Source organism: Fringilla coelebs (genome assembly GCF_963513975.1).
Source record: "Fringilla coelebs genome assembly, chromosome: 3".
NCBI lineage: Eukaryota > Metazoa > Chordata > Aves > Passeriformes > Fringillidae > Fringilla > Fringilla coelebs.
Window position 1 is genome coordinate 55,048,131 of NC_140030.1, and position 14,358 is coordinate 55,062,488.

Here is a 14,358-nt window from a genome sequence, read left to right on the forward strand (position 1 = left end):
GTAATGAAACACTGCGTTTCTTTTCAGCAGCCATTCAGAACTTTATGGTTAGTTTGATGTTTAAGTAAAACATTGCTGGCATTCATATGTATGTGTATCTATACACGTATACACACAGAGATCCTGGTTTACAACTCAACACTCTCCTTTCAGTATTGGCTTAAAAAAGTTATTTCCTTCAAGTGAAAAAAAAAAAGAAAAAGAAAAAGAAAGAAGTGCCCAAGCCACCAAGCTAGCCCACAGCAGATACAGCAAAAAGCAGCAGGTTTCAGGGCAGCCACCTTATCGGTTTCCTCTGGTTTTGCTCCAGCAATCCATGGCATTGTAATCCATTGTTTCTCCTTCCCAGGCAGTGTTTTCACTTGGAAAATGTGGTCTCCTTTTTTCTATTTGGTTTTCATTTTATAAAGCCAGTGTAAATCAACAAGCAATGAGACAGACATACACTATACATAAACATAAAACCAAATCATCTGGAAGTGACAGAACATACTAGATGAGCAAAAAAAACCAAACCAAACCACCAGATATAAAGTAACTTGCAGGGGCCTCAACTTCAAGAGAAAGAAATCAACACAGAAAATACACACAACCACATAATGAAAATTAACTTACACTTTTACATAAATGTCAGTTTCAACCAAAAATATATTTATAGTTATTACATGAATCACTGTGTCATGAATGTTTGAAAATATGACCAACATTTGTATCTGTGCATATACCACTATAGGTAGAAATATTAAGGTACTACTCAGAAATTTGAGGAATTTCTTGTCAGTAAGCCCAAATTAACAAAACAAAGAAGTGATGCACAGTTAGTTGCTGTGTCCTCTGTGTGCACATACTCACAGTTCAGATCGCTTACAGATCTTACTGAAATAATGTCCTATTATCAAAAATAATTTTGTAGCATCAGGCCTGCTTAATTGAAAGCTCACCTTTCTGTGGACTAAAAGAAAGCTGAAGAATTTAAGGGGATAGGACAACAATACATTTAAGGAAGGAAAGGTGGGAGCCATGGTGATAGACAAGGACAACAGCACAACAAACTGATTTCTTTGAAAGACCAATGTACTCATCTACTGTATGAAAGAAACAGTTAATAACCCAACAGAACTAAAAGTCTCACAACAGCATGAGAATTTTGGCTAGGTTTCTTGCTACAGGCATTGAGGGTGATATTTGTAGAAAACTCCATACTGCTGTTTCAAGGTTCAGTCAGAAAGGAGAGGTAGAGAGAAGTAGATAAATTCATTTTACAGACTTTTAAAGACTAAGATAGGTAAATTTTAACAACTTATTAAAATGTGTCCTTAAAAAGTCAACACTGTAAATTAACTGATCACATTAAGTCCTTCTGAAACAAAACACAGACTGTGTGTGTATTTATGCACAAGCTGTCTATGAAGAGATAAAGATACAGAAAAGGAAGGAAAAGTTCTACTGTAACTGAAAAATTATTTCTATCAATCTGTGTAAATCAGCGTGAAATTTAAAATATCCTTAACAGACAGGAAAATGCTGCCATCACTTCTGTTTTGTTCTAATTCAGTTGTTCATGTAGAAGAATAAAATTCCACCCACTCTTTAAAGTCATGTCCAATAGTAATGGTAAAAAAGTTAATGTATACTTAGTACAAACAAATATTACATCAGACAAATAAAGTGTTAAGCTAAAGGACAAACTGCATTTGCTGTATGACAGGGAGGGTTGTATGGGGAGGCATGCAGACAGGCGTGTGCAGTGACATACCCCTTGTGTCTGTAGGGACAGAGGTGTGATACGCCGCTTTTCCCACTCATTTGGGCGTGGTTCGGGTGTGGATTCCATGAAATTGCGCTTGAGCTCACTAATGCTAGCCTGGTGTTTCAGTAAGTCGTCCTGGGTCTTATCCAGGTCCTAGCAACCCACAACATAAAACAAAGTAGGACAAAACACGACAACAAAAGCAAACTTAACTGGAAAAAAAAAAAAAGAAATAGAAGCAGCCAAACCAAGAAAAGTGCCTTGTGTCTGAAATGGTGACCTCCTTTGTAGTGCCTCAAAATAAAAATGTTTGAGACTATAAGGGACCACGATTTTCTGGTTTTGTTTTTGTAGTGAAGGCCTTACTCATGCACTGTTTCTTACGTATTTTAAAGCTAAGGAAAATAATGCTGTACATGGTTTTAGCAAAGAGGTACTGTCATCCAAAACATGACACTTCTAGTCCTTTGAAACAATAATTTCCAGGAGCTGTTTGTTTTCATCTAAAATTTGAAAGACCAGACACAAATGTTTCAGGGTACCGCACAGATAACATAACTGGAGGTAGCTGTAAGAAAGAATAGTTTAACCCAAAGAGCACAAAAATGCATCTTTCTTGATATTGCAAGCTCCATGAAAAGTACTTACACTCGTGAACACAATACTACAAGGCCAAATATGCAAGCAGCTAACACCTGTTTAGCTTTAGAGAGACAACATCATCGTGCCTCCCTTGCAGGCTTAAACTTACTGGAAGAATCAGATTTAAAGACTTAAAACCTGTTACCTGCCAATTCTACTTTTAAGAACCTGACAGTAGACGGACAAGTAGGAATAGTTTTTGTGCATGCCGGTGCCAAGAAAATGATCTGAATTGCACCTCCATAGACCAGTGCCAAAGGGGACGCCACAGTGGGAACTGGATTTTCTCATGACCATTGAGGCCAAACCTGCAGCACCTGCAGATCAAATAACTACAAGGTATTCTTTCACTTTGTACCAGCTACAGGGCAGAAGTAAAGTTCAAGAGCTATGCTAAAATGTAACTGCTCTGGTAACCAGACCAAAATATATATGTTTAGCTTTCTTATGAATTCATTGTCTTCTAAATACAATGGCTGGGATTTGGTAAGAGAAGCAGATTTCACCCTGCTTTCACATTTGTTCTCCTTCCAGCATTCCAGGTCTCAAGAAAAGCCCATGTTGCTTATGCTCACTCTAACACAAGAATATTTTTTCAGTAGTATTCTATAGTTATATTCCACTTTAAGCCTCAGATCCATTTTAGTAAAGAACTAAAAGACTGAAGATTGAAATGAAATATTATCAATGAAGTTTTAATTATTAAGGAAGTTTTGTCAAAATAATGTAATCAGAAATAATTATGTAGGTAAAGAATCTGGATTTTTTTACAAGGATTTTAAATACTTTTTAGCAGAATGTTCTAAAATCTACCATTTAGGTTAGGATTTTTATTGTCAGTGATTGCAATGCAAAGATGCTTCGCATTAAATCATGGAAAACCCACAACCCAAACTCCTTAGTTTCTCATTTCTTTTCACGTGTATGTTCAGCCCCAGTAAGGGTTTGGTGCTGCACATCTATTTCCTAACCTTGAGGATAAACCTACATGCATTTTGAACATTTGAACCTCTCCCCTTCTGGCAACTCTCTAGGTTTCTATTGTCACAAGACCACTTTTCATCCTGGACTAACAAATGAGACTTTAAAATATGTCCCCCTAAAGTTTGCATTTTCTGAGTGAAGTAAAATCTTATGCCAAAGGCATTCTATTATACAACTGAAGCTCGTAACAATCCCGTCATTATTTTAAGACCTGTCTTGGCTTGACACAAGGCACATTTCTTGGACTTGATCAAAGCACAGTTATGCAATGCACACTTTCAGTGCTTCAGTAAGTTATACACAAGCAAAGTTTCAATAGTGATCAAAAAGCTGCAAAAAGCCATAAAACATTAGTTGGGTTACTGCAATCCACACATCTTCTTATTACTGAACAAAACAAATGATTTTTTTTTTTAAACTTTTCTTGTGACAAAGGGAATTATTTATAGCCCCATCTGGATGAATGAAATAAAGACAGCAGTAGGTTTTTTTAAAATATCTTCAGTTACTAGCTGAAGTTATTAACCACAAGTTAAATGATGCTAATAATAACTACAGTGACAGATAAAATAATTGAGATCAGCAATCTATACAAAAGTTCTTATAATAAAAAAACTCTACTTCAGTGACAATGCACTACACACGAACATACTGTTCAAAGCTCTTTGCTGTTGCTCATCTGCAATGAAAACCAACCTTCAAGAAGCAAAATTTACTTCCATTTGAAAAGGGAAAAAACCCAGCAAATATTTCTGAAGATATCCAAACATTCCATTTGAATATCTGACCCTTGCATAATTTTTCAATGTCCCTAAAACCAGTATCAGAACCAGAATTAGTTTTCTGTACTTCTACTGCTTGCCCCTTACTAACTCTATTTTTTCAGCTAATGTATTTGAGGAAGGTTGATTAAACTGGCAAAAGCTGGAAACTCTACTCATCTGAATATGCAAACACTGAGGTACAATGTACAAAAATCCATTTAGAATTATGAATTGCACCCATGTGTCTGCTGTATCTAAATAGGGCTATTATTCCCAGTTGCCACCTTGAAAACATTTAGCAAAAATACACAAATTTACATTCAGTGTTCTAGCTGAGGGTTGGTTGTGGGTATTTTGCATTTGTTTGGTTTTTGTTTAAACTCAGAAGCTAGAATGGTAACATGCAACATTTCCAAGCCGGTTTTCCCCATGCACCTCATGCAGTGTGACCGTAACAGCCTGCAGGTGACCTCCCATCCCATGCAGCCTGGCAGCCCGTGAGAATGGAGAGTACTTTTTGTATTACATACAAACCTCCAACATCAAATTGCTATGTCTGACATAAATATTTTCCCCATCTACTCTCAAGGAACTGATCTGTGAAATTGAGCCACATAAACAAAAAGAAAACAAAAAACAAAACAAAACAAAACATAAAGAACTTAAAATGGACCAGCAAATAAATAAAAAAGGACCCTTACAATCAGACAGTTAAATAAAGAAAATAAAATGGTGAGGTGAAAAGGCACTATTCAGACAAAACCCACAGCAAATTTAGGGTGCTAACAAGGCAGGCAGCCACAGCCAGGTTCAATTGTAAAAGAACAACCAAGCACCTTCTGCTGTGCTTCTTCCTCTTCGTACTCCACCTGTGCGAGCGCGTGACAAATTATCAAGAAAAGGAAGCGTTAACATTGGCTTACAGACTAACACAGAGGCTTCATCTCTTTGTAAATGCTGCAAAGCGTGCTGGATTTTACAGACCTTTACTTTTTCGGCCCCAGATGTTGAAATTAAGCGACTTGGGTCTTCTTGCACCTACATTGTTGTAGAATGGCTGAAGTAATTTTTGGCATAAGTGGCATGAAAAATGGAAGTTTCAGACTGCGTCCCTTTCTTGCTGCACTTTTTATTATTTCCCAGGTGAAAATTTAAGAATGAGTAACAAACAAAAATGATATGCATAATTTCTATGGTAAGTGACTTGAATTCTCTAACAAACTGATGGGAAAATGGAATCTAATCCAAGGAGTTCTTTTGGGAAAAGAGTTTAGGGTTCAAGTCAAACACTTAAACACTGTATTTATGAACTGTCTTAAATTTTAGGAATGTTGTTGTCTTGGGATGAATTATTTGCACACACACACATACACCCCTTGTTAAGTGAATATGTTTCTTCTTAAACTGCAATTCATTCTGTTGGCAATTTTCTGTAGCTAATCTTCATATCTCATCTCCGAGTATTCTGAATGCCTTAAGGAACAGCGTTCTTTAAAAAGTGAACCACTTCCCACTTATCTTTCCACAAGTACAAATATCAACTGGTAATCTTAGGAAAAGATGCATTTACAAGTCAACACTGTGCAAATCCATAATTCTGAAGATGGATTTACCGCTCATACTGTTGCATTTTGGATTCTGTGGGAATGATGTGGTACATCTAACATTTTTATTAATTTCTGACTTATCTGGGGTTGTATTTTCTATAACTACACTAAAAACTATTGATTGGATTAGGCTATGAGAAAATGGACAAAATCTTAAAGTCATATTTTTCATTATTTTATACTTAGACTGGTATTATAATGGCATCACGTCATATTTAGCAAGTCTTTAATATGTACATTGGTTTAGCAAACTTTGTTAAATGTCAGATTAAACAGATCCGCCTCCATTTTGATTCTATAATAATTGGTTTAATATTTTCTTTGAGCATCAAAATAGAAGACCTTTTTCTAGTGGTATTGCTGTAACATGTGCAGCAGACATAAGGAAAGGAGGCAGTTTGTCAGCCACTCCAGATGATCAGAGCAACATACTGGTGTGACTGAGGCTTCTGTACACTTTAGCAGTGTAATCCAAAGAGAATGCTCAGATTTCAGTGATATGGTCTGACATAACCTGCAATCCCAGCTAATGAAAGAAATCAGTCTCAACTGCTGCTAGAGATTAATCAAAGCATGTAAAAAAAGAAAAAGTGCCTTGGACAGACTCAGCTTTGCACACACCCTTGTAGAGCTGAACCATCTGAAATCAAAACACTGATTTTAAAGTAGTCACAGTTTTCTGAATTCAGCTTTTAGGAATTTAATTTTTCAGATCTAAAGAGAACTTCAGAGATGTGCATTCCAGTCAGTGCATGCAGGAGACAGGCATTTTAAAACCAATTGACAGTGCAAACAGAACTTGCAAATAGTATCAAATAACATCTGTTGTTACACAGAGCACTTTCAGTATTCAGTTTTATGTGCTCATTAACATTTTGAACTGCAATGCAAGTCCACCTGCAGCTCAGTATCTGTGAAATTCAATGAGGTTATGCATGCTGTAGGAAATTAGGCAGAAAAACCATGAGCTATCTATTGACTAAAAATCCCACAATGGCAATTTTTCACAAAAGAGAAATGCTAAAAAGGTACAGATATACACATGTGCATTTGTGTATTTATATATGTATGTACAGGCATGTACACAGACACTAGGAAGTGTGCAAAACTGAGCAAGCCTCTTGAGAACAAGCATAAATGCAATGTGCAAGTGTCAACATTTAAGCAGCAAAATTACACACCTCCTCTTCCTCTGCTTTGTCATTCAGGTCATTGCCATTAGAGCTACTAAAGGAAGTCACCTTAGGCTCCAGGTAGCAGAGGGACAGAGCGAGAGGAAGGGAAAATGTGAGTGAAAAAGGAATAGACTGGAAAGCAGACAGAAGCAGGACAAAGACAAGGAGAAAAGAGGGGATGAAGGAAGGAGAGGTAATAGGAATATAGTGCTGAAGGCAGGGTGGGAGGAAAGAAATGCAAACATCAGGAAGGCTAGGAAAGGTAATATAGCCATCCTCATCAAGCAGCGAACGGAAACTAAAAGAAAGGCATCTGAAGAAGCTGAGTGAGACGCACAACTGAGTGCTTTTATAGTCATTGGCATGGATTCTTCCCTCAACAGCAGGGGAGCCTCGACTAGCTAGGGGTCTCATAGATTCGAAGGTATTCATTGGTGAAGCTGTTCTGGTTATATTATGATCTGATGTTTGTTCCATGGAATTGCACTCTGAAATGTCTGGAATGGTAAGGAGGGGCTCTTCAAAGGGATCTTCCTCTGAAATATCTGAAAGCATGTCAAACTCGGGGACAGGTGACAAGTTTGTGAGATGGGATGACACAGAATGGATGGGCAGTGGTGATGGGTGGACGTGAGTGAGCTGAAGAAAAAAATTCTGTGCACAGTGGAAAATGAAAGCACAACAAAAATGCAAGTTTGAAGGCACATGAAGAGGGGAAAAAAGAGAAATTATTAGTTAGTGAAAACTTTTACTTAGAAGAAGGGATAGCTTTACTAATGCAATAGAAATAAAAATAAAAATAAAAATCCCACTGTGTTTTACAAGCAGCCAATTTGTTTACTTCTGTGGATTCTGAAAGGAACCCATTACAAATGTTTTGTTCTCAGGCTGTAAAGAACTGTGCACTTTTGAACTGCAATAGTCACTTAAAACAGATGGAAGCAGACAGACATTCAGAGCTTTGGCAGAAAGGTCAGAGGACAGTGCAGTACACGAAAGACAAGCTGGCACTTGGGTTTATAACTGTTTTCTCTAAGACTTAAAGAGAACCAGAAAGGAAAAGAAGCATCTGCACTAGGGGAAAGAGGAAAAGCTGTTCACAGAATAAGTATGTGTAACAAAACTGTACTGAACAGCTTCCTGGAACAACCTCCTGAAATACTGCCTTCCCCTTCACCACTGTTTTGGTCAAAATACTGAAAAAAACACCATTTTTGAAAACAAGGGAGAATCACCATTTTAGCAAGCCCAAAGGCAAAGCACAGTAATTCATTTTACCATTTTTCTCCCATAAAGAAACTGTGTGTGCCTTTTTTATCATCTATTTAAAATCATTTCAACTTGCCAGCAAACAACAAAAAAATGCAGCTGTGGTATTTGTTCTCTTCCTACACTTGGATGCAGTGGGAACATATGAACTGAACAGAGAAACTCAGCAGTCTCACCAAGAATAAAATGGGTAGCTAACTTGCAAAAATGTTTGAGGACAAAATTACTCTTTAAATATTAAACTAAGTTCTTGAGAGTTGCTGAAATAGAAATGATCTCCAAGAGAGAAAGAGCAGCAGATTTTACCTGGCACTCTGGGAGGAAACTTTTACATCAAATCATACAAAATATAAATTAAATTTTTTTACCTATTTCCCCAGTAGCTCAAACAAACAAGACAAGCAAACATTTGCAAAGGAACAGATCACAGTACTAAACTTTTCACAGAAATCTATACCTCAGCATAGAAGTTTTTAAAGGATGAAAAAATTCAGCAATGGTTACTAAAACAAAATTGTTACCTATGGTAATTAAACTCAATCATAATATACCCAACTTTGTAGAGCATACACAACCATGGTATGTTAACATTTTTATTCAAGTCTAAACAAACTAAGGAAGTGAATAAAACATTCTTTACTCTTTGAAACATTTTTTCAAGAACTCATGCAAGCTTATTGAACATTTAAATTAGATTTACAGCAACAAAAGAAACTCTAGGTCAGTGCCATTTAGAAGTTTGTATTCTCTTTTGCTTACATACGCTTACATTAAGTTAAACACACAGAAAGCCCTTGACAATTTTCTTTTAATATTTTAATATAGTGTTCTGTATGATACTCAGAACTGATACACACAAAATAACCTCACATGGATGCACACATTCACGTGAATAAATAATTTTGGTGTGAAAGTCTGACATACCTTTCCATCCTGAGTCAATTCTAATTGTGGAGTTTTGAGTGGACTTTCATCTTCTTCTCTGCCACCATCTTTTAACTTGGCCTGACCAGCAGCTTCAAGATCAATGATTTTATCTCCAGCAGCCTGCCCTCCAGTAGCAGAGAAGTCTCTTAGAAGACTTTGGTCTGAAATACCCATGGGAGCTATTATAGAACAAAATAATTTTGGCTAATTTGGATAAGCTGAAACATTTTGGTTTTAAATCTTCTTAGGAAAAGCACTTTTTGATTATATCATCAATGATCAATACAGGCTAGTATTGATACACTGTGATACAGTATTTTTCAGCTTCTTGGCTTTACAAAAAGTCTGAGGCTCCCATTGCATTGATATGAACAGCAATGCAGCCTGTCATGAAACTTGCACTTATTATGTATGGAAAGGACCCTCACGGTATCAGACGAGTATTTATCAACTTCTTGATTAGTCTTGGAAGGTAAATTGAAGGTATTGTTCTTTTGGGTGTATGAATCACCATTAAAAAAAGAGAGAAATATCAAAGAGTATTTTGTGGAAATTCACTATTTGAGATGACGGCTTTAATGCAATCTAGAAATAACTATGCAGATAATTGTCACACTATTCTTCACTGGAACCTTAGCAAAACTGCACAAACAGCTCAGTGAAAGTAAGAACTCTCCTTCCTATATGCTTGCAGAATTGGAAGGGGGGAAATACTAAGCATGCATACTTGAATGTAGTCAAAGCACAAAAGATTGAAAGGCCTTAAATTATCTTCCTCTTATCACTCAGCATAGCATCGATGGCTCTCTTTTTAAATCATGACGACTGGCTTAATCAAAATAGTAGTAATGAAAAAGAAGAGAATTCAATTAAATGAAGGAGTTTTAATCAATACAACTTGGATAAAAACTTAATTCATTTAGTAATGTTCTGTGATACCTCCATATGCCTTGGCTTTACAGAGCTGAGGTGCAGAAAGTTGAGACGGGAAAGGTGTTTCTTGGAGTACCTTTGAGAGATATCCTCTTTTGAAAAGTCTAAGTGTCACACCAGAGACTCCCTTAAAATGCTAAGCCAAGCTCAGCTAATGGGAAATGTGGCATTTGGGATATAAGGCTTTTGGGGAGCCTCTATAAGTTCTGCAACTTAATCCTCTGATCCCTTCATGGGTGGCAAATAGAGCATTTCTTGGGTATACGTCACTCAGGTTCCACAAGGAAGTTTTGCTAAGTCAGGTGAGAAGGAACATCCAGAGGTCAGCTAATCCAAACCCCTGCTCAGAGAAGATCAAACTCATTCAGCCTTTTCTGTTTAGAGATGCTCAGGCCAACCCAGATCTCAAAAGATGCCACAGACCAAACAATTTTATTAAGAGCTTGTAGTGTGTGCCTATGCCTTCAAAAAGGTATGAATAGTGTATACAGATGCTACATACCCAATATAATGAACTCTATATATCCACAGCAGTGCCATACCATTTAGGCAGTGACTGAACTCAACGTTTAGGTCACCTAACACTGACAAGTACCTAAAGCGGCTTCTGAAATTGAAATTCATAAATCTGTCAAATGACCTTCTGGCCATCCGTAACGTTAACATTTCCAAATGTTGGTCAGGTCAGAGTGGCAACACATAATGTAATCACAGCATTGAAAAAATAACTCAAGTGTCATACCTCCATCAAGGCTCCTGGAAACACGCTTGCTGGAAGTGCGTTCGAAGTAGGGAGCCGGTCTGTCTATCAGGTTGCTGGCCTGCCGCGTCTGCGCCTGCGTGCGGCCGCTGTAGCGGAACTTGGAACCCAAGGTCAGGAACTTCGCTTTTGGAGGCTGTTCTGGTGATAGAAGTCTGAAAGGGAAATATGGGGAAAGACAGTTTAAAAGGCTTTGTTTTGAGGATTTAATGAGGCAATTTGAAGCTACCTATTGTACTTCAGCTTCAGTTCACAGTGTATAATTTGTATAATCCTCTCCAAGAAAGGATTCTACTGTAAGCTCTTCAAAGACCTTTCAAACAATGCATCTTATTTATTGTTTGCAGTTGGAGTGATGCTGATAACCATCATATTTTTCCACAGCATGACTAAGTACCTGGGACTCCTATCTTTTGGTGCTATATTGGTTAAATTTTAATTTTTTGTAGAAAGCTGAAGCCATTATAGGTCATGTAGAATACCTCTCAGATCTCTCCTTAGAATGCTGCCTATAGGAAAGCTATACATTCCACTTCTACTGCCTTTCCTATGTTCTGAGGTCCCAATACAGCAGCTGCTCTTCCTCAAAGTTAGGGAATGGTATCTCAAAGCTGTATAAAAGGGAGTATCAAGTGAAAAAAGATTGAGAAGACTGGAGAGTTGTAACCCAACAGCAACAAGTTTAACAGTTTACATTCAGACTCTAGTTTCTTTACCGCCTCATTGGCAAAATTATATAAGTTGATGTCCGCTGGATATAAGGAGTGGGGCAAAGAAGGATATTGTGAAAAGGGTGAGAAAGAGGGTTACAGGTGCTGTTAATGCTGGGTATGTGTGTTTGTACCCTAAGTGTTTGAGCTCTTGCCAAAAGTCCAGAATGGGCTACCAGGGAGCTGGTGAAGTCACTGTCCCTGGAGGCGTTTAAAAAAAGACTGGATGTGGCATTTAGTGTTTAGTTGATAAGGTCATGTTAGGTCATAGGTTGGACTTGATGATCTCCAAGGTCTTTTCCAATCTGGTTGATTCTGTGATTCTGTACCACCATCACATGAGTTTGAAGACAGGTCCTTTCCACATCCCTGAATTTCCTTCAAGGAAATGATACTCATCTAACCCTACTGGCTTGTACTTTGTTTTTGAAATCTGACCATCAACTGCAACACTGAATGTCAACTGCCATCCTTGCTGATAAGGCAAACAGTCATCCCTGCAAGAACTCTTCCCAGTCCCTGCTTCTCTGGAAAGGCCTTTGAAGTTTTTTCCTGGATCAACATAATGCTGCAAATACATGCTCAGCCATCATGGCCGACTCTCTCTCTGTATAAAACTATCAGATTATTGCAGACAAAGCTTCTTGATTTGAGAATTTGCAAAGAATGAGCAGCCCACTGAACATCCACTTCTTTCAAGCAGAACCAGCATTCACATGCCACTTGTACTGAGAATGGCACAGATGGGCAAGCAAGAGTTCAGACTTGCTGACTTTGTTCTCCTCTTCTGAGCACTTGCACAGAAATATCTGTGTCAGGGGAATCTGATCCAAGTTATGTTAAGGCAGTATCCAGTACTGGGTTCTGAAGACTACAATGATCATTCTAAATGTGTTTCAGCAAAACTGAATAATTATCAGATATCTAGCAAACAGAACAGTGAGATGACCCTGGCTGATAACAGGGCCTCACCAAAGACACTCCCCTTTCTCAGCTGGACAAAAGAGAGAGATAAATGTATGGGTGAGATAAGGACAGGGAGATATCATTCACTTATTACCCTCATGAGCAAAACAGACTAGACTTGGGAAAGTCTAATTATTTAATTTCTTATCAACCAAATCAGAGTAGGAAATGAGAAGTAAACCTAAATCTTAAAAACACCTTCCCCCCTTTTCCCGAAGAGGGGATATTTACTGGGGCACTAGCCAGAAGCATACAATTCCCCATGCCTAAGATGAATATGCATGCACCTAAATCTTAATTTGTTCCAGCATTTATAAAGAAAACAATTCAAGTCTAGTTCTTCTCCCCATTATTTCCAAGAGGGAGTGCATTATGTACTAAGAGGAAGAAGGCTAAAAGGGTTTTTCCAAGGTTCCTTCAGTTCTTGATTTCCCATTCTTGGCAAGGTTGCAGCATTAACTGCATTTTTATCTTCCTCCCTGCTGAGATAAACTTTTAATCTCTTAATGTGGAAAAAAAAGAGAACTAATTACTTCCTGATTAAGGGCATTTGAATGGATTTTTGTATTACAGGTTTAATTACATAAATAGCTGAAAACTGTGGTTTTACCACTTTAAGACATTCTGAGGAGACGCTGAAAAAATAATAAAAATATCAAACAAAATATCATGAAGCAGAAAAAAAGCACATTTCTGCAGACACTGGTTAAGATCCAGAGCTGCCAACTAAGCTTACCTCAAAATTTTTATGTAGATATATGGTTTGACTGCATTTTTTATGGAGATTGCTGCTCTTTGAAAATGCTACTGGAACCCTCTAAGTCTGAGCTGATAACAAGTGAATACAATGCCCTTTGGTAGTCATTTTCAATACAGTTCATTACAATTTTTAAAAATAACTTCATACACTAGTGAATTTCCTATACATTATAAGAAAACAGATCTCAATGTGATTATTTGAGATAAACTGAAATATTACATAAGACAACACAAGGAATCTTACCATGTTATATAGGGCATGCTAAGAGATTTGGAAGCTATAAATATGCACCCAAACTGTATACAGTTTACTGTGGCATCATAGACAAGCTTTACACAGGCTCTGGATGAGCTACAGTCTCTTGGCCTGTAGCAATTGCTTTCTGCTTTTTATCTTTGAAGGGAGATAGAGCTGGCTTTATTTTACTGTTTTTAAATCAGGATGAGAGGTTCTGAGGATTTTCTCCCTGATGACATCAGTGGAGTATATAGGTTTACAGAATGGTTCAAGTATTTGTTACATAATTCTTGTTATAATGTCATTCCTGGTTAGGAAAAGCCACTTCTGATTGGAATAAAATCCAATTATTTTTATTATGTCAGTATTTCTGTAGTAAGGTTATTTCATAGCTATTAATGCTCCTCAAAGCTTTCAGACTTGCAAATGGTAGTTGTCAGTTTAGGATTTTTGACTTTCATAAGATTTGTTTTTTCCTTATTCAGGTCTATTTTATTACTATAAAACTAGGAAATATATCTTACCAACAAAGCAAATCACTGCATGACTTATTTGAAGAGTATTAATAAACTTTTCAATGTGGACAGAACTGCATGCTATTTGTGGTAATAGACACCACCAGCCAAAGCAGACTTCAAATTTTCAATAAGAATAGAATGCTGGACTGTGTTAATAAATGAATTCTATCAGCATGAAAAAAAAAATCTCTGATCAGGATTTAAAAAATAATAGCTTCTAAATTAAGCATTTGGACTGATTTATGCTGAGATTTGGCAATTTCAGCATAAGTTCTACCTTTGCATTCAAGAACATGCTACAATCAATGAAAATCTGAATAATGAAAACCATCCAGTGAGACAGTTCCAGTAATCAT

General features: G+C 37.2%; 1 protein-coding gene across 6 annotated transcripts in view; it reads right to left on the minus strand.

Moving 5' to 3' along the window:
* EPB41L2 (erythrocyte membrane protein band 4.1 like 2) overlaps positions 1 to 14,358 on the minus strand; it is a 108,357-nt gene that overhangs the window by 16,996 nt on the left and 77,003 nt on the right. For 5 of the 6 annotated variants that reach the window (XM_084201508.1, XM_084201506.1, XM_084201507.1 and 2 more), the window contains 5 exons: positions 10,794 to 10,966; positions 9,116 to 9,297; positions 4,675 to 4,737; positions 1,757 to 1,903; positions 282 to 386 (listed from right to left, as the gene is read on the minus strand). In XM_084201508.1, the coding sequence (XP_084057634.1) occupies positions 282 to 386; positions 1,757 to 1,903; positions 4,675 to 4,737; positions 9,116 to 9,297; positions 10,794 to 10,966 (670 nt within the window). The remainder of the gene's footprint in view (positions 1 to 281; positions 387 to 1,756; positions 1,904 to 4,674; positions 4,738 to 9,115; positions 9,298 to 10,793; positions 10,967 to 14,358) is intronic. The other variant, XM_084201505.1, reaches the window with a different exon arrangement.